This window comes from Pygocentrus nattereri, chromosome 14 (assembly GCF_015220715.1).
Source record: "Pygocentrus nattereri isolate fPygNat1 chromosome 14, fPygNat1.pri, whole genome shotgun sequence".
NCBI classification, from domain to species: Eukaryota; Metazoa; Chordata; class Actinopteri; order Characiformes; family Serrasalmidae; genus Pygocentrus; species Pygocentrus nattereri.
This window is the reverse complement of record NC_051224.1, coordinates 4,260,601-4,281,651: the sequence shown is the minus strand read 5'-3', so window position 1 is coordinate 4,281,651 and position 21,051 is coordinate 4,260,601. Positions and strand designations below refer to the sequence as shown.

General features: G+C 44.0%; 1 protein-coding gene across 2 annotated transcripts; it reads right to left on the bottom strand.

Moving 5' to 3' along the window:
* Window positions 1-98: 98 nt before the first annotated feature.
* On the bottom strand, window positions 99-21,051 carry arhgdia (Rho GDP dissociation inhibitor (GDI) alpha). Of its 2 annotated transcripts, none has more exons than XM_017712005.2 (6): window positions 20,895-21,051; window positions 6,907-7,099; window positions 4,665-4,748; window positions 3,333-3,409; window positions 2,314-2,377; window positions 99-2,144 (listed from the first exon to the last, which is right to left on the bottom strand). In XM_017712005.2, the coding sequence occupies exons 2-6, from the start codon at window positions 7,091-7,093 to the stop codon at window positions 1,945-1,947; spliced, it is 612 nt and encodes a 203-aa protein (XP_017567494.1). In that variant the 5' UTR covers window positions 7,094-7,099; window positions 20,895-21,051; the 3' UTR covers window positions 99-1,944. The 2 variants fall into 2 exon arrangements, with proteins under 2 accessions (XP_017567494.1, XP_017567495.1); XM_017712006.2 differs by having other exon boundaries at window positions 6,907-7,102; window positions 20,895-21,050.

Genomic DNA, 21,051 nt, shown 5'->3' with positions numbered 1-21,051 from the left:
ACGGTCTTGTATCTGCAACAGCAAAATAAACTATAAAATGGTATGAATGTCCACACCAATAAATGTAATAAAACAAAACAAAAAAAAAAAAACAACACTTCAATCTGAACACTTTTTAATGTTGACACAGATGAACAGTAATCTCCAACTTCCACAGTGATAGCAGTACAGACAGAGAAATCAAACCTAAATGAGAAGAAGCAAGTGCAAAAAACAACCTGACAGTACAGGCAGAGTTGTCAAGAGGGGGGGAAAAAAGTCTAAAATAAAACTGAGTGTACATAGTAGGACAGAGAAACTCTTTCCTATGTTGTGTTTAAACCTGGAGGTGAAATCGCACCTGGACTGGAGCAGAGGACTAAGGAGAAAGATGGTCAAACCGAGTCCAGATTCAAAGAACACCTCCAAACCTTTGTCCCTCTCTGCCAAACCCACTTCGCTTAGAGTTCTGACTTCACTTTTGACGCCTCTTAGGTTCCACAGACCTTGGTAAGCAGCTTGTGATTGTAAATAGTGGAGGCACGTTCAGTGATGTTTGTAATTCATCAGTGGAGTAGTTTAATACTTGGTCTGCAAGTGAAAACAGCCCTTTCCGCTTCATGAAACCTCTGTAGCACTCGCTGACAGCACTCGCAGACCACAAGGCAAAGGGCACATTCCACAAATTTAAGCACCTGCCTTCTTTGGAAATGGGAACATTTGGGAGAGAGAACAGAAACTAGAAACACAAGGGGAATAGAGGGGGTCCAAAATGGCAGAGTTGTACTTTCAGTTTCACGGTTCTTCTACTTCTACTGGCCTTCATGTTTGGTCCATCCTAAAATCAAGCCAATTGGATGAGGCACCAGATGAAACAATCACTTCTGACAAGGAGCAGCAGTATGCAGAGCACCTTCAGCTCTGGCAGGCAGGGGGAATAAATGATTTCAGATTTAAAAATGTTACATTGGACAGACATCAGATTTTAAAATGTTACTTGAAAAAGGCAAAAAAGCTCAACATCTTGCTACAGGAATCATTTGTAAGGCCACATGGCGAAATAAATGGTCACAAGAACACACACACTACCACAGGAAGAGGCTGACCATTGGAGCTCCTCTATTGGGTAGGAGGTCAAGACATCTACATCCTCAAAGCATTACATACTTAAAACCACATGCACAGGAAGGCATCCTCTAGTCACCATTTAGCCACCCAAACACAGACCTGCCCTCCGCTGTCAGCTCTACATACTTCTACAGACGTCAGCTACACCCAGTCATCCTAACCACTGTACACAGATTATCTCGAAAGGCAAAAAGACAAAAGACGTTTTTCCTCTGGGCTGAGGAAAGCCGCGAGTTCTGAGGGAATGCCAGTGGCAAAACATTAGCAAACGGCACCATCTCCCATTACTCTCATCAAGGCAGATCATGGTAATAATAATAATAATAATTAAAAAAAAAAAAAGAAGGAATGTCAAAAAAAAAAAAAGCACACGGGACAAACGAGGGTGGGGCAAACGAGCAGGGGGAGGAGCATAGGGGTGTGAAGATTACTACTAACAGCCATGTCAAAAGTATCCAAGTGTTTTCTTTATGAATATTTTTTTTTTCCTCTCTCTTTTTTGTCTTTTTTAAACTTTTATATACAAACAAACCAAAAACACAAAATTGGATTGTGCACGTTTTGTTTGTTTTTCACATATATATTTTCAAAGCCTCAATACTCATAGGGAGAGAAGGGAGGGGGGGTTGAAGGAGAAGGGAAGGAATGGCAGAGGATGACGAACAGTAGGAAGGTGGACGGAGTGAGAGAGAGCTTTTTTGTGTGTGTCGATTAACCAGTTAATCCATGATGATGGGACTTGAAGTAAATGGGCAGGAGGGCGTATTGGGGAGAAGAGAGGGAGGAGGGATGTAGGAGAGGAAAAACAGCCGGGGTGGGGGGGTGTTTGGGAGTGGCTTAGTCTTTCCAGTCCTTCTTGATGTTGAGGTTCCACTCCCAGGACAGATGGTCGTGCTTGTCATCGTCAGTGAACTTGGACTTTATGTTGTAGGTGCCGCGGGCCAGCAAGCCTTTGGGCGCCTCCTCCAGCGGGGTCAGGAACTCATACTCGTTAGGCCGAGGTCCGTAACTGCCCACCATGTAGTCGGACTTGTCAACTAATGGAGTGTAAAAGTAACAGTCAACAGGTCAGTCTCAAACATCACCATCTGCTAGACACTACTGGTCTGAATCTTGAAAAAGGGAAATATTTCATAATGTACACACAACAGCACGAAAGAAGTGCTTAGAAAGTCATTTAAAAGAGGGGAAAATAGCCAAACTTACGCTTCACCCCTTTCCTAAAGGTCTGCTGTACATACTTCAGTCCTGAAACAATCTCCTTGTTTACCTGGAAAGATTTTTGTGAAACAGTAAGTCAGCTTTAGACACGCCAGCCAGATCTCAGTTTTCCTGAACAGTGCCGCTCTGTTTCAGCAGCGTGGAATGTTAGACATGATGTAATACACAAACTGGGGCAGATAACGTGCCAAATCAACAGCGTGTGGGCAGAACTACGGACTTTGAGAATCCGACGCCTTGCACATGGTAACTTTTCTGCCATACCATCTCTTGACTCAAGAAACATTTAGAAGGCAATGAGCTCTGCAGCCATTATATTGTAATAGAATATATTACAATAATGTTATAGCAACGCAAAAGGATGCATCACATCATGCTGTCACATCAACAGTGACATGCAACAAATAGGTAAAAGCAGAAGATGAAAAGATTTGCCTGCCAAAATAAACTAGAGAATATATTGCTTTGACTATTGTCATGAATGAGTAACACCATGAAGGTTTCATTTCACAGAATTTACACAATGTCTCAACTTACATTTACATTTATGGCATTTGGCAGATACTTTAGGCAAAGGTGGTGTTAGGAGTCTTGCCCAATACCCTTATTGGTATAGTGTAGGGTGTTTGCCAAGGTGGGGATTGAACCCCAGTAGTCTACAGCGTAGAAGGCAGAGATGTTACCCACTACACTAACCAACCACTACTTCACTACAACCATTAAAAAAAAAAGCCACAGAGGGCCTAAAACATGACATGACAACGATCAAAACTGTTCAGCATCACAACCTCCGACATTCTTTTCAAACTCTGCTGTGTTAAGGAAAAGTGCCAGTTTTCTACTCAAGCCTGAACTTGCCTTCATGGTAGGTTACACTAATGAACCCAGACAGGCCAAACTGGCCTTTGAGAAACCTGGTTAGCAGGACTGCAAGTATCTGGATGAAGACGAAGATCTCCCACGTGCTACAAAAGCAGTTATGTGGAATGAAATGAGTGGCTCACCTTGAAGCTGATCTTTATCCTATACTCCACTCCTTCTTTCAGTACAAATGACTGTTTCTTAAAGCTCTCCAGGTCTCCTGAGGGAACACAAGCCCAGACAAAAACATCACATTCACATTCCAAGGTTATTAATGACCTTTAGTTCCGTCTCTACACTCGAGCATCCCAGAAGAGGGCTGACCAGGGTTAAATTTCGTAAAAAAGGAAACGCAGGAACAGAAATAAAAAGTGACCCCTATACCACACGGGTGTGAAATATGGACCCCGTTTCCTTCCTCTATGAATGGTAGTGGTGTTCATGTTAGTGTATGAGCAACACCGAACTGTTCTGGGCCTTTGTGAGAAGAAAATTCCACAAGGTTTAAAAAAAATAAATAAATAAATAAATAAAAAATAAAAATAAAAACACCCACTCTGAAAATGATCGTTTTCATGTGGGCTCTCGTTTATAATTCCAGTAAAAGCAGAGTGCACCTCCAGGCTCTATCCAGCAGATGGCTGCTTCACACACATCTCTGTCTCTCTATTCTTCTGAGATTTCTTTCTCTGCTCTAACCAAGACCTCCTCCTTTCCCCTCCGCCACTTCTACTCAGAAAACATCAAATGCAGCAGTGCTGCCATTTTCAAAAGATGATGTGTTTACTAATTCCTCAGAGCACTTCATCAACTTGCAGTTTAGATCTAGGCAGTATCTCAAACATGATTCAATTGGATTACTCCATTACGAACTCTTCACTGGCCAAAAATGTACTTTATTGTTGAATCAATGATCGGCATGATGAGGCACATTACAAGTTCTCCAACTTCTCTCTCATTGATACACACACGCATTTACACACATGCCTGCCCCAGAGGGAAGGCTGAACTATTCCGAAGGGGGGTGGGGGGTTAGGGGCTGCAGCGTTCTCTCTGGCCGAGCAAGGGCAGGATTAAACATCTCTCTGTGGGGTAGGGAGTGCCTGAGTAGCTCCCATAAATAACACTCATACCTCATCTTACTTTGGTAATTCAGGCCATTCCAGAAACGACAACAACTAATGCTATTCAGCATAACTGGCTTACAGGGTCAACACCACAGAGCAGTGGGTGAGTCAATGTACTCTGGAATACGAGCTTAGAATAATGCCCATTACACATGGGGCATTCTTCACAGCTTGGTGTGAGGTGTGGATTAATGAGAGGTAATCTAATGAAGGCACTTAATGGATAATGGCGATTCAAGTGGCGGGTGGAAGCTGCTGTAAGCGGCCAGTCTCTCGTTCTAAATAGAGTGCCTCTCGAATGCATTAGATATGTCTGTCCACTTGACGATAACAGCCCACTTCACTTACCTTGCAGGTCAAGGGTCAGAGGAGCAGGGGCTGAATCACACACCAAAGTTAGTCGTGTCACCTGGACATTGGGGGCCTTAGGATCTGAAAAGAAACAGCCGAATTTAAAATCTTGCACAGCGTTTCTGATGCAAAATATTTCCAGATATTAAATTGAAGGAATAAAGAACGAAACACATTAGAAGGCTTTTTTTTTTGGGAGAGGAGTCAAAATAACTCCGAACGACTTCAAACGGGCACAACTGCTGCCACATAAGGACTGAAGATATTCCTGGAAGCTTTGTAAGTGGTTCAAGCAGGGGAGGCCACAACTCATTAAGTCTTATATTTTGCACTACTGTACGTACGCTGCCGTGTTATCAATACTGCAGTTTTGCCACTAAACCAAAGCAACCTAGCAAACAGTTTCATGCATATTGCATGTACTTTATTGATCCCAGAGGGAAACTGCAGTTATCACACAGTCGAATCATTCTTTTATGTAAAAGAATAAAACACTTTAATAATTTAAAACGAAAAGAGAAATCTGCAATATGTACATGAGATTTAAGTTCTTATGAATACAGTAAAGTGGCAGAGACTGTGGTAATAAATATGAAACATACTGTATAAAGCAGTTCAAATTATTGCACACATTATTATCGCACATATGAACAGTACAGTTTGTATTGAGTGTTGCACAGATGAACCATTACTATTCTATTACTACTGTTATTATTATTATTATTATTATTATTATTAAGCAAGCATCAGACTCAATGTAAAACTCACTGTACTTGTATAATTAACATAAATGTATTCTGATCATTGAAACAGACATTCTGGCCCAAAAGCAACATTTAATAAGTTTTTTAAAAATTATATAAAATCCTATAATATAATTATATAAAATCCTATAACTATAAGATCCTGTAGTGCAGGGCTGCATTCCTCAGCATCATCGGTTTTGTATAATTTGTGTTTTTATCCATCAATATTCTCTTACGACAATACCCAGCATGCATTACGCAAATCTCTCACACATCCATAGGGAATGCCCCAAAAACACGCATCCTCACGTATCCACACGTATCCACAGGAGAGCCCTGGAAGTTCTTTAAAAGCTCCTCCCACCGTCAAGACGCCTCGATAAATGGGGGGGTTTCTTAGTCTTTATACCTGGAAATATCACCGATGAAACGTGTGGCACCACTACAGGAGGCAAGTAGGCATGTTTACCACATGACCGTTTCGGTCAGAATGCCCCTAAAAAACGCAAAAGGACCTTGGAGATCAGAAATGTACTGAAATGGACTGTAGCTTATTGGGGAACGCATTCCTCTTAGGACGCCGATAACAATACGCCTGGGCTCTTGGGGATATGACCTCCTTTTTGTCTGTTCCTTGCAGGGTGTGAGCTGATGACCTGCCATCCAAAAGGACGGATGCCTAGAGGCACAGAGGCCTGTCTGAAGACTGCTGCCTCAGAGTCTGCTGCTGCACCCGCAGAGCAGCGAATCAGGTCACGTAACCAGCACAGCAGCCCAACCCAGACCTACACACACATTCACTCTTCCTCTCTCCAATAAATCACCAACCACAAGCGCGGCTGTATGGCATGTATAAAATCACTGTGAAAAATATTATATTGCTCCAAATTTGAACACAGCGCAAAACCTCCGGTTACTCCTGATGTGGGTAAAAGTCCGAACATTCACGACAACAGACGCTAAGCACATGAGATGTTATGTATTTTATGTATTCAGGCCTATTCTGTTATCAACACTGCAGAACTGATATTGTAGTCAACCAATGTGAAAATTGGCACTGGCCACTGAAGCCAATGGCAAAATGAAAGAACTTGTGGACCAGATAACAGAAACATGATTACCAAATACACGTTGCCTGTTTCAGTATTAAAAATATTTCAGGCGCTGCTGTGAGAAAAGGAAGCAGTTGTTAACATTTAGGGGGAACCACAAGGTCACCACACTGCCACATTACCTACTATGGTGGTTACAGTTAACCTGCACGCAAAATCTGATTTGTCTTATTATTATTATTATTATTATTATTATGACAGATTTGTTACAAGCTAAAAAGAAACCTCTGCTCGGGTTTCAGGCTCTGCATTTATAGTGGCCAAAATATGTAAATGTTGCAGCAAGGGGCACTGAGCAATAGGAAAAGTCTACCTGGACAGGCCCAACGATACACAAGCAATACACTATGAGCATGTGTGCATTTGCTGCCTGAAACGCACCTATGGCCACGGCGGTTGAGCCCAACAAGGCCTCCTTGTACTTGCGCAGGCTTTCGTCGTCCTTGTCCAGCTCCTGGATTTCCTGGAGGGTTTTCTGTGCTGGCGGCTTGTAGTTCACAGCCTCACTGTCCTCGTTCTCAGCAGCGATGGCCGCTAGCTGCTCTGGGGTGGGTTCGTGCTCTGCCATGATCTACTGCTGGACACAAACACAAAATGACGGCGATATTAGAAAGCATGCAGATGTTTACTAAGGCTGCAATGATTAGTTGTCAAAGGTAAGTATGTTGACCACCGCTATGGGGGCCAACAGACAGGGTATAGGGCGATATGGCTCGTGCAGCTTTACCTCAGTATAAATTAGAAAGTCGGCCGACATGCAGATTGAAGTTTGAATGATGGGGGGGGGGCGACAGAATAAGACAAGACCCAGAACGGACAAACATATAAACCAAAAGGAACTGATAATCATCCAATCACAAAAATCACCATTAGTGTCAACCCTACTGTTCACAAACAAATCGCTTGTCACAAATGAGAGACTTGCAGTCAAAGTAGCCTCAGTTTTAGACCCTGTGTGTGCACTTTGACCCCACCAAATAATCGGCATGCGGCCAGCTGTCTGAGCCTGAGCATGTGACAGACTGAGGCAGGACACAAAAGCCTGGCAACGTCTGCCCAGGCCGCAGGAAGATATCAGCACCGTTGTTCTAAATGGGAGAAGAAACGAGAGGAGAGGCGAGGCAAGGTGTGATCTTGAAGGCCTTGGAAGGCGGCATTTTGCTGAAGATCATTATCAGAGAAGCAACACCAGCCCACCCCTCACTGCTGCCCCCTCTGCTGGAGTGCCTATTCTTGCCTGAATGGAACGGAACAAAGGAAGAACAAGAGCTTTAATGCAGCCCGTGTACTTTCAGATTTACTGCATTAGCGGTCAGAGTCAATTACTGTTGAGGATCAGTGATACTACACAGTGCAAAGTGTGCACATGCAACAGACACGTGTGTGGACCTCATTCATCTCAGGGTAGGAGTTTATCATATGCCGTCATGATAAACTGCATCACAACACGCTTTTGAGAACATCATGAGCACATCCACAACACTGAACACCTGCATTTTAAATTTAAAAAGAAAAACGAGACCAATCAAAAGCCCTTAAAGAACAATGTTTGTTAATATGTGCATTTTAAGTAGTTGACATGATGTTAGTGTGTTAAGTATATCGTGGGCTGAAGGTCAGGGAACCGGCCCTGTGACCGGAAGGTCGCCGGTTCGATCCCCAGCGCAGACGGTGCACGACAGGTGTCCTTGAGCAAGACACCTAACCCCCAACTGCTCCCCGGGCGCTGTGGATAGGGCTGCCCACCGCTCCGGGCAAGTGTGCTCACTGCCCCCTAATGTGCGTGTTTCACTAGTGTGTATGTGGTATTTCACTTCACGGATGGGTTAAATGCGGAGGTGGAATTTCCCTGTTTATGGGACTAATAAGGGTCACTAAAACCTACAAAAATTCATGTATCATGATACATAAAGAACATTGTGGATAATGTACTAAAATCATGCTCGAGATGCACGATAAGATCAAACATATCGATATCAGCAAATATATGTTCACAAAAAGACCTGGCATCGTACAGTTTCATGGATATTTGATTAATTATTTGTTGTGTTATTATATAAGCAGAACGTTCAGGCAATGCTTGGCTTTGCACTGTTAATTTTAGTGAATTTCTAACCCCCTGCAGAAGTGGATGTTTTTATTCCCTGTGATGCAAATCCAGGCAGAAGTGGTCAGTTTCTATATTCATTTTATGCATCACCTTTGGCAGATTTGTAGAGAATTATACCACAACGCCTATATCAGTGCATCCACGGATGCTTTACTGTGGCCACCCTTATCTCAGAGGTGGAAAGGTCAGCCTGCCAGGGGGTATTTCACCTCCACCACAGAAGGAATATAAATAAATAACAGAAAGAAACAATGTGAAAACCATATCACTGCAATACTTTGCTGCAATGCAGTGGCTTCAGATTCTTCACTGCTTCCCCAATGAGGTGGAGAGGACTAGAGCGGAGTGAGTGAGTGCCGGCGTTCGACTCTCTCCGGCCCATTTACAAGTAGGTTTGCTGCTGAATTTCTCTGCGCTCTGCCACTGCATCACCGTTCTGTCTCAGCTTCAGCTGCAGCTTCCTGTTCTCTCATGCTGTGGTCACAATGCTGCAACTGCTTTTGCTCACACAGACGCTTCTGCGTGTTGCAGGCGTGCTTTCTTTGCCTTACATGGTATCTGTTTTAATCAAGCAAACGCACGCTCAAAACAAAACTAAATCACTTTCAAGAAGGAGTTTTGTTCACAGGATGCGCAGGGGCACCACTGAGGTGAATTTCGGAAGAAAGCGGCTTACTGTTAACCTTTTACTATACATGACAGGACTAATAAAATTAACTACAAAAGGTTGTTCTGAAAGCTTTTAAAACATCAAATTGTTGTTATTAGTATTATTACTACCATTATTACCATCACTAGGAGTAGTAGAATCGTTAAGTAGCTAACTATCAGGCAGAACTGAACATCTAAGGTTCGTCTGCGTGAGCAAATCTATGCTCAATTGCTTGTTAACACAAATAGCTGATCAGGTAATCACACGGCCACAACTCACTGCATTTAGGCATGTAGAGGTGGTCAAGACAACCTGCTGAAGTGCAGACCGAGCATCAGAACGGGGAAGAAAGGGGATTTAAGGGGCTTTGAACGTGGCGTGGTTGTTGGTGCCAGACGGGCTGGTCTGAGTATTTCAGAAACTGCTGATCTGCTGGGATTTTCACGCACAACCATCTCTAGGGTTTACAGAGAACGGTCCGAAAAAGAGGAAACATCCAGTGAGCGGTCAGTTGTGTGGACGAAAATGCCTTGTTGATGTGAGAGGTCAGAGGAGAATGGGCAGACTGGTTCCAGATGATAGAAAGGCAACAGGAACTCGAATCACCAACCAAAATCTCTGAGGAACGTTTCCAACACCTTGTTGAAAGTCTGACACGAAGAATTAAGACAGTTCTGAAGGGAAAAGGGGGTCCAGCCTTTTACTACCAATGTGTACCTAATAAAGTGGCCGGTGAGTATTTTACTGCAGTAAGACGTAATGCTAACTGAATTACAGTCCGTGCCAGAGGACTTTCAAGAGTCACTGCTATGGTGACTGGCTGGTTTTCAAGTCTTCAAATGAGGAATCCAAATGAGCAAAACACCTCATAAATCTACATGCTTCAAAAAGGTCTCTCAGCTGGGCCAGGAGGAGTTACAAACAGATGTGGGGACTGCTAAGCATGAACACATGTAAAGAAAGGGGTGCACCACCAAACGAACTCAACTGTGGCGTCTAAAAAAAAAACCAAAAACTCAGGGAACCAACGCAGATGTGTGTAACTACGGTGGGCTGTAACCAGAGCAGATACTTAGGCCAAATCTTGGCTCATCATCTCAGCTTCTCCAAAACACTGAGGAGAGGGTGGGGGTGCTGGAGTAGAGCCAAGCAGGAACTACGAGCACACTGCACCATTTTTCTGTCCAGGGCCTTCACATTCCCATAAAAGCAGAAAACCCTGTTCTGCCAACAGCGAGTTTTGGCAGGTCAGCACCTCAGGGTGCGTTTTCTGAGCTGAGAGGGGCTAGAGGGACTTGGAAATGGAACAGAGGAAGAAGGCCAGGGAGAAAGACGAAAACAGTAAGACAGACAGACGCTGCTTTCGCAACATACTGACATATTCCTGGTATGCGAACACACCTCTGGCTGATGAAGCCTGAATGTGACCATACAGAAATCCAGAAATTCTACATACTAAATGCTCAATGTTCCTGCTCCCTTTAACCACATCTCTGGAGACCTACACACAGGAGAGTGTAAAACAGCTGGCAGCCTGGCACTGCTAAGGGATTGGGAGGGAGCAGGGAGGGGGAGAGAGAGAGAGAGAGAGAGAGAGAGAGAGAGAGAGAGAGAGAGGGAGAGGGAGAGGGAGAGGGAGAGGGAGAGGGAGAGGGAGAGGGAGAGGGAGAGGGAGAGAGAGAGAGAGAGAGAGAGAGAGAGAGAGAGAGAGAGAGAGAGACAGAGAGAGAGAGAGAGAGGAGAGGAAACATGCCCAGAATAAAAAAGAACCTGCTGGGAGCTCTAATAAAAGACCTCCTGAACAACACAGCCGAAGAAGTCTTTCCTCAAACCACGAGCAAAATGAGGGCAAGACTACTTGCACATTCTAAACTCAGCGCTGACAGATCGATGTATTGATCTGACTAACTCACTTTTGAGCAACTGAAGCCTGGAAGAGGCATTTAAGCTGAAGATGCAGGTGCTTCTGTACCTTCAGACTGTGGCTCATACGCCTGGCTGAGAACAGACGCAGTTTAGTCACACTACTCATTCACAAAGCCTTTCCGAGACCCTCACTAAGCCACCAGTCAAACTATAAATATAAGATTCAAAGCTTGGCAGCTGCCTCAGCTTGGCCAGCACAAACAAGGGAATTTCACATCTGCCCTGCTATTAAGCCGAGGCTGATGTTGAACAAACGCTTGCGTCACTTTTGGTTTAAGCCCTGTTAAAATACATGGATACAGAGGGCTTGCAAGAGTGGACCGAGTGGAACGGCTGATAACACTAACATGACTACTGTATTACGATGGAATTACATCTTTCAATAAAAACAACCAATCACACAGTAGTCGTTTAAGAAACGTATGTTTTGTTGTTTTTATTTGTTAGTCATATTTAACCTATAATGTCAAATATCCTTTTAAGTTAGTGTTAAGCCTAAACCTATGCTTTCGGTTTTGCTTTTTTTTATTGTTCTCCCTGTTCCCAATTCAAGCAGACAGGAGCAGGTCTTGTATAACTAGAAATAACTGCCTGAAGGCAGTGCCAAAAAAGCTGACAAGAGAACAGACTTACCTAGAAAAACTTCAGCCAGGCTGAGAGAGCTGTCACATACATTCTCATATACACTCTTGACTGAGGAGCAAATGCGACCTTCACATTAGAGCCCTCATCGCCTCCGCTCACCTTTGGTACACCCTAACTTGCCAACGGAAGATCATCATCAAGGGACAAAAAAAAAAAAAAAAAATCAGCAATAAAGATTGCAAAACATGACACTGAGCATGTTTCTTAGCACCAATTACCCCAAAAAGATTACTGAATTCAGGATTACTGTTAATTAGGCGAGAAAGTAATGGGACCTACTGCAAGAGGACACACGGCAACGCAAGACAAGTCCTCTGACGAGCCTAATCAGCATCCTCAAGAGATGCAATTATCCTTGTACCGCGGGGATTCGTCTCCCCCATATCTGCATGCAGGGTATCAGTTTTGTGCCAATGCCTCCGTCACTCTGGCTCGCTCGTCACACCTGACACTCTGGGAGAAAAATGCTGCGTCTACGCAAGTTGAACAGAACAAAACAGAAGCGCCTGCCAATTATATGGCAGGTAGTTTACAGCCCCCTGAAGACGTTACATAAAAAACAGCTATAAGAGCGACGTCAGGGACGAGAGTGCGGTCGTTTTTTATTTACGTCTTTTTTTTATTTGATCAAGATTGTGTAAAATGTGTAACTGCACATTTGGGAGACCTTGATGGTGTGTGTGTGTGTGTGTGTGTTTGGGGTTGGGGGGGGGTCTATATGTTTTGAATATTTCTCACTACCTACTTGACAGGAACATTTAACCTGTTAACCACACTTAAATTACCACAGCAAATAGCCAATTTGCCAAAAGTGGAATTTGGTCTACGGCGTTGACATAACCATAAAGCCCACCTTCCTACATGCTCTTTTTCTTCAACTATACTAGGAAATGACTGCACCTACAACACCGGGTGGAAGTGTTAAAAACAAATAAAACCAGTTTTTCAGTTCTATAAAAAACACACTGCTGTGTGAAGCTGTAAACGAGCATGATTTACACTCTTTAGACGATCATCTAGTTTGATGCACCTAAATTTAGTCTAAATTGCAAGTGATTTTTTTTTTTGCTGCTCTGCCAACTCACCCACCCCCAAGACGACTGTATAACAGAAGCACAGGGCCAGTAGTTTTATGACTTTGTTATTAATTACGCAGCAGTTTCGAATCCACAGACAAAGGGGATGTGAGAATGGCTTGCTTGATTACAGCGACGCTCTTCCTCTTCCTTACAAATTCCCTTCATTTCTCCACATCAGGGCTTCATAGGAGTTCAGGGACCTTTGAGAAATCTACATTCTGCAGTCTACACTGTAGTCACAAACGAACCGTCTCAGTCCTCCGCCACAAAATATTTGATGTTTGGGAATAGAAAGAGAAATTCGGAGTACCGGCAGCGGCTTTGACCTTTTATCTGACTCCGCAGCTCCCCACGGAGCGTCACCTTTTGAATTAGGACAGCGCGAGCGCAGCTTGAAAGAGCACGGTGGGACAAAGGACGGTACAACATGAAGGAAGACAGCAGAGGACAGTCCGGGCCCATACACAGGGTTGTGTTGGCTGAACAACTGCACAGCAGTCAGTTGCACTATGCAAGCCAACTAACAATTAGCCTAGTTCTGGGTCACAGGAGCACGTGGGACCATAGCAGTCAAGCATAATGAAGCCACTCAGGTTAATGAGCCTTTACATAACCACCAGTCCATCCTCAGTGTGAAAGGAAATAAGCTGACCTGAATTACTAGACTACCAACCTCTATGATTGTAGTTACACACACCACAGGCTTGATATACCGAGGCAAATAATGTTAGTGAACTGGCCTAATATGATTCCTGTTCAAGCATGAGGGATTTAATGAACCGGCTACAGGTTTTGGCAAAAAGGAAATCAGTACAAACCAAATATTCTGGGGTGACTTGTGAGAATATTGCTAAATTTCCTTCGGGATCAATAAATTATCTATATTACAAATAGTACAGCCTGGTGAATTTCTATGGAAAGAAGTAACTGGTTTCACTCATAACCTTGACCCCCCTGGCTAAAAGTCAAGCACCACCTGTGCTGCTTCTATAAACAGCGCGTATTTCTTCGGTCTGTTTTTGCTCAAAAGCTGGTCCTGTCCTTTCCTTGGCATTGCTATTCTTGCCTCTTCCTCCTGCCTCTGTAGCACTTCCTCGATTTATGGAGCTCTCCTCGGCCTCTAAGATACACAAGCTTGTTCTGCTAGTCCTCCAATTCGATTAGAAGTCAACGTAACACAACAGTTGTTAAGAACCACTTCATAGAGAAGATGAGTGGATGTCACCAGTCCTGATACTGAGACGCTTGTTTTTATACTTCATATTTCATCAGCTGGGAACACTTGGAATTCATAGTAAGGTCCGTTAGCCGTCTGTAATCAGATTTCTGCAGTTAACTGAGTATTCAAACGGCTGAGCAAGCAGCTTATTCTGATTTCTTAGATCGGAGTAAGGTCTAGAAACTCGATCAAAAAATCCGATAAAGAGGCTGGATTTTAGCTCAGGAGTCAGATTTCTCAGCGCATGTAAACTCTCACTCTGATTTCTTTCACACTTCTTCTGAGGACGTCAGTGAATTATCCATCACTGTCTTTATATCTTCATCAGCAGAAAGCTTATTTTTTAATGCGGACCTTTGTTTTGAGCCTGTGTGTGTGATGTTAATATGTACAGACGCATAACGTGGCCCAAAAAACTCTCGCAGCAGACAAAAGACTCAGTTATAAAAATATTTGCATGCGCAGGTCTGATCTTAAAATTGGCACACATGCAAATTCACTTTAAGGCAGCGATTTATAAAACAATGCGGACTGATGCACATTTCCAAACTGACGTACAAACTTTTATGCACTTTACTCTCCTTTTGAGAGTTTTTGCATAAAACGTTCATACGCAAACCGGTTGAAGGACGGGTCGAGTTGTAAAACTCCTTCACGTGTGCTCGTTTCTCTGACGGAGACTTATCAATAATCAGTCCCACTTTAGTTGCAAGTTCTGAGAAGCTTTGCTAAGAACTAATCTAATATGGAATTCAAGTGCGTCAAAAACAAGGTCTCGGACGTCTCCAAAACAGGTCTGGCAATTCTGTAGTCATTACAGCCCTCGGTGCCGAGGCTGATTCAGTAAATATTCAGGCCTTTACAGTTTGCAAAGATCTGTTAGCAGTTTATTCCTGTCTGCAACTATGACTTCAGTGTTTTATCCGAATGTCCATGGAAACTATTTATTGCTTTTATTATCCATGAATTTCATCACTACTTTACACACAGCCTCTTCAAGGTTTCGGCATAACGATTCAGTCATATTCAGAATATGAATGACTTAATTTCATCCGTTTGTAAACAGATGCAAATCGCTGTTGTCGGATCAAAACCTCATATCTCCAAAATGGTAACTTTACAGGAGAAGGTAAAAATTTAGTCTGCTGCTAATGTAAGTCAATGAAACCAGACGTTTATCCAGGTAACGTTAGATGATTTCTGTTGGTCCCTTCATCATGAAACATACACACAATATATAGGACCACAGGTACTTTCAAGTCATGTCAAAACCTGAAAAACAACAACAACAAAAAAATGGAGATACAAGGTTTTGTTCCGACAACCGTGAAATATTTTTGGCATTTTTTCGGTATAACTCCATTTGGAGTTGGGGGGCAGTGGTGGGCTTGAGGTTAAGGAACTGGCCCTGTGACCAGAAGGCTGCTGGTTCGATCCCCAGTGCCAACAGTCCATGACTGAGGTGTCCTTGAGCAAGACACCTAACCCCCAACTGCTCCCTGGGCGCTGTGGATAGGGCTGCCCACCGCTCTTGGCAAGTGTGCTCACTGCCCCCTAATGTGCGTGTTCACTAGTATGTATGTGGTGTTTCACATCTAACCTCCAATAGCTTCCCGGGTGCCGTGGATAGGGCTGCCCACTGCTCCGGGCAAGTGTGTATCACTGAACTTAATTTGCATACAGCCTTACACGTAGCATCAGCATTTTCATCTAAAACCCTAAAAAGCAAAATCACACGCAGAACCCCAAACCACCTGCCACAACCATTACTAAAGTTTATTCCTCGTTTCCTCTCTATGCTTCCGCTCATGACCTACAAAGGCAGCTGTATCTGCATTAACGCTGCAATTTCTATTTGATTAGTCGGTTCTGTGAAACGTGTTTGTCGTTCAGCACACAAACATCAGAATCCATCAGCAGAAGAACAAGCAGGGTTGAGAAACACAGCATCACTTAAAGCAGGAGGGCCAGACAGACGAGGCAAAGATGGATGAGTCAAGGGAGCAATTCCCTCTCTGGAAAGCCATGAGCAAAAAAAAAAAAAAAAAAAAAATATTAAAAACAACCCATGACTAATTGAGAGAGCTCAGCTGCAGGAGGCCCAGAGTGAATGGAGACTAGCCTCTCTTGTGCAAGCCAAGTGGCCACAGCTTTCTCAGCTTAAAGGGGGCAAAAGCAGCAGGGTGGCCACCTTTCCCTGGCAACAGCCAGGCACCACAGACTTGCCGTTAGCCTTTATGGTCAGTTCCCAGTCAATAAAGCTCACCACATCAAAACTGAGTGAGAGGCACGGTCAGCAGCACCCAGTATTATCAACACTGATAAACGCTCATTTCCAGCCTGAAGATAGCTGTAGGGTTTGGGACTTGAAGTGAGGGAGGAAGGCTGGAGGATATGCTGAAAGTGGCCTTCCCCAGGGTGGTGGTGGTGGTGGGGCATCTTTTGTTCAGGCTGAGGCCCAGTACTCCTGGGACAAGCTTAGGCCATCTGAATCGCCTCCAATGCACGGCACTTGTATACAGACTTTAAAAGAGCCAGCTCTCTCTCAAAAAAAAACAAAAAAAAACGTTCATGACTGACAGCCTCCTTAAGGCAAAGCAAAAGGGCGTGAGAGAGAGAAAGAGCAGGGACAGATAACACTGGCTATTCAGAAGTTACTCCCAGTTCTGGCTGGTACAGCGAACAGCAGGTCCAAATATCATTCCACCTCTACTATGCAGAGCAAATACAGCAGCGCTGAAAAGACGCGTTTTAGCAGAAAGCCGGAAATGCATATGAGGTGACGCAGCTTTGCATTCATTCTGCTTCCTGTTTCTTAAGCTTCCTTTGCCAGACCTCTTCCTCCTAAAGCACGTTTACAGAAAGAAGCGGAGAGGCAATCAGAGCCCACGCTCTCACTCCAGCGGCAAGAAGACAAACGTTTACTTTTCATCTATAAGCAATCTTTAAAAATCTCCCCAATGAGAATAAATATCACACGGAAATATTATTCCGGGAACGGCAATTCTCCATAAAGTCTGAATTACACCTAAGAGAGTCAGCCGAATGCCGTAAATGTAATGCAAATGCATAAGAAAATGGCTACAACATTCAGAAAAGCATCCCACTGCAGCAGTGAACAAGGCTGAAGGATGCACTTCTGAAATAGGAAGACTGTATAATCTGCTTGATGAAGCAATAGCTAACAACCAATGAAGCGTAAAGAGATGCCATCGTGTTAACAGTGCAGCATGCAGGAGGAAAAGGCCACCCAGTCTTCCAGGAACAGCCACCATCTGAATACTTCACACAGAGCGTTCATAAAGGACTCTCTTACATTTGCACCTGGACCTGTCAAAATGAGGACATGTAGGCAGACGGGGCTGAAGACATTTAATTAAAGCTGATGCGTGAATGAAACTGGACATCTGCAAGAAGGACATGCGGTTAGTGCGCTTTAGTATTTCTCTCTCACTGCCATTGAGATTAATGATCTAAAAAAAAAAAATCACAAACAGCTGTTTTATCACATACAGCACATCTAGCAAGGAAGCCAGTCCCTACTCCAAAATGAAGATTAAGTCCATAAAATCTGCGGACTCTTAAGTGAGAAAAGAACGAATGCATTCATGATGGGAAGCTCAGCAGCTAAATGATGCAGTAAATAGTGAAACGAGGTCATGGGGCCTATTTGGGGTGAATAGGCTTTGATTTCAGAAACTGTCCAGAAATTAGTTCATTAAAACTGAGAAGGCGGAGAGGAAAGAATTGGTTACTCTACAGTCCTGGTGCTTTTATTATATATACACACCTGTAATGTTGGTAATGGAACAACAACAACAACAACAACTACTACTAATAAACTACTACTACTACTTCTAATAATAATAATAATAATAATAATAATAATTACACTACTACTACTAATAATAATAATAATAATAACACTACTACTACTACTACTAATAATAATAACTACTATTACTACTAATAATAATAATACTAATAATTACACTACTACTAGTATTAATAATAACAACTACTACAAGTATTATTACTAGTACTAATAATAAACTACTACTATTATTACTACTACTAATAATAATAATTAATAATATACTAATACTAATACTAATAATAATAATAAACTACTACTACTAGTATCATTATTATTACTACTACTACTACTACTACTAATAATAATAATGCTTACGCTATATATATATATATATATATATATATATATATATATATATATATATATATATATATGCATGCATGTATATATGTGAGGTATAGGGTCTTTTTTTTTGGACAATAATTTGTAGGTAGCTTGACCAGAGGAGGATGGGTTCCTCCTTGTGAGCCTTGGTTCCTCCCAAGGTTTCTTCCTCAGCTCTGAGGGAGGTTCTCCTTGCCACTGTCACCCCTGGCTTGCTCACCTGGGAGTTTTACAGTCCTGTTAAAACTTTGTCTTTACTGCAAGTCTGTGAAGCTGCTTTGTGACAACATCAGCTGTAAAAACCGCTACAAATAAATCTGATCGACTGATTGAACAATCACGCCTTCGCTGATGTTTCAGTACAGAGCTGCACGAAGTGGTTTAGAACCCAGTCAAAAGTATAAGGTCTTTAAAATCCCACCTTTGCCTCAATCTCACAATTTTTACAGTTTCTAAGGAAAAGAAATCGAGCAGGCCGAATGAACGTGTGAAAGGGGGGACGATTAAAAAATGACTGATGGACAGAAACTACTCGTCACTCCAAGCTCTCCCTCTGCCTCTCCCAGCCCACATGAGACGAACCGAACCGAACGCTCTACATTGGCACATCAGTTACTTCCCTCAGCGGCCAGTTTATGCGGCCGGTCTTGGATGATAACTCAAACTTTCCCCTCGTAACGTGCAGAAAAAGACAGGTGAAAGTATCAGCACCAGCGCTGGAGGGATATCGTGGATATTATTCGGTACCAGGATCGAAAACAATCGCAGGGATATCGCCCACTGCTACTTTCCAACACAAAATAAGTTCCAGCAAGGAGAAAGAGCGGCGGCGGCCACCGCCCAGCTCTTCCCCCTCTCTCTCCCTCCCGAGAGAAGGAACTAGAAACTCTACCGCAGCACAGGAAGGAAGAGCCGCTCAGCTCGAGTCGCCTGCAGAGCAGACAGAGCTGTGCAGGTCGTCTCCTTCACACTGTCCAGCTCGTTCGTCTCCGAGCCAATATTTAAAATAACCGAGCGGTTCTTGCGATGCTGGCTGTCCTAAACCACTTTACAACGCCAGCCGCCTCGCAGTCTCCGCCTCTCGGCTCCTAAAGAGCACTTAGCGTCAGTTCCAGGCAGGTTTATCGCGGAAATCACGGCCACTCGGTGCCAGGATTATTTAACTAGGACGCACAGCGGAAGAACAGAAGAGAGCGGTGGTTAATGTTTCAGGCTTAAGCCCACAGACCCCCGTCAGCTTAACCCACCATAGAAAAACTAACCCGATTTCTAACGTAACTCTTAAAAAACGTCAAACTCGGTATAACGTTACAGCACTGAAGCCTGTGATCATGTGCAGCACAAGATCAATAAAGCTGTGGATCTGTTTATGGCAACCGCGCTTGAACTCCGTACTTTCGACAGTAAACGCTGCAGGAAGTTGGAGAACATTAAGGCTAAGCTAACTTGCTAAAGCTAAGCTAAGATAAATGAAACCCGCCCAGATCAGATACAGCGGGAGGCTGGAGGGAGGAGGAAGCCGCGGTCTTGCGTTAATTCGCGATTAATGAGCCGATACCGTGATTAGGTTCTCACACGCGTCTTCCTGCTCGAGTTAGAGGACATTTCGCCTGGTCATTTCCTCACAGCGGGTCCGGCAGCTCGGTGTACAGCGCTCGGGCGTTAGCCGGGTTAGCCGGTTAGCTCTCTAACGTTACACGGATAGAAAACGCGACCCGTTAGCTTAGCTTAGCCTAGCCAGGTGCTGTGTGACAGACGAGTTCTACTGCACTAATAACCGATTTCTGCAAGTTCTGTTTCGCGGATGTCTTCGATTCCCATCATGTCAACTTTCCCCACACACTCGACGTCTAACCAAAAACCGTCTCAGAGGACTGGGACCATCTTAAAAATGTAGGTTAATGAGACGGTAAAGTCTGAAACCCCAGAATCCGCGAAGGATCTCCAACCCGTGACTGTGACCGACCACCACCACAGACAATACCTGATCATTATTCAGCCCCCGCTGTGACCAGACCGCTGACACAATGACGTTAGCCTAACTAGCGTTAGGTTAGTTAACGCCGCACTGAGAACAGAAAAGACGATATTTTTACGCGTGGGGTTAAAAACCCGGCGGGCTAGCGCTACTAACGCGACGTTACTGTGGCTTTAGTCGTGTCAGCCAGCAGAAACTCCCAGCAGCAACTTCAGCTTGTGAAGTTCTCGGACTCGTTAGCTCGACAGCTCCTGCCAAAGACCCGACTTTCCGAGCTGCAAACGAAGCTGAAGTTTGGCTTCCCGTTCCACCTTAAATGGCACAGCAGTTATGTTCTTGTACCTCATGCGCCAGAATGTAACGTTAACTGCTTCCCATTTAAGGTGGAACGGGGAAATCTGATGGAGGAAGCTGGCGAGCAAGAAGCCGACTTGAGCTTCGCGAGCCGCAAACCGGCAAAATAACTGACACACGAGGTAAATCAGCTTCGGACGTTTCATAACGGTGCCGTTACAGTTAACCAGGCCGGTTCGGTCCGTGTGTTTTTAAGAGCTCTTACCGGAGAAGTGCGCGCGCTGCTGGTCCGGACGTTCAGCGTGAGCTTCGGAGTTTTCAATGGCGCGAGGAGGGAGCGGCGAGTCCAGAGCGCGACACGCTTCCGGGAACACCGAAGCGCGAGGCCAAAACCAGAACCGCGAGAGCGCGCACGGCCTTGC

Bases quoted from the DNA above. Each gene is read 5' to 3' on its own strand.
- arhgdia (XM_017712005.2), bottom strand. From the start codon at position 7,093: ATGGCAGAGCACGAACCCACCCCAGAGCAGCTAGCGGCCATCGCTGCT. The intron at 4,749-6,906 runs GTGCGTTTCAGG...GTTTCTTTTCAG, and splicing joins CTCAACCGCCGTGGCCATAG to ATCCTAAGGCCCCCAATGTC. The intron at 2,145-2,313 runs GTAAGTTTGGCT...ACACTCCATTAG, and splicing joins CTTTAGGAAAGGGGTGAAGC to TTGACAAGTCCGACTACATG.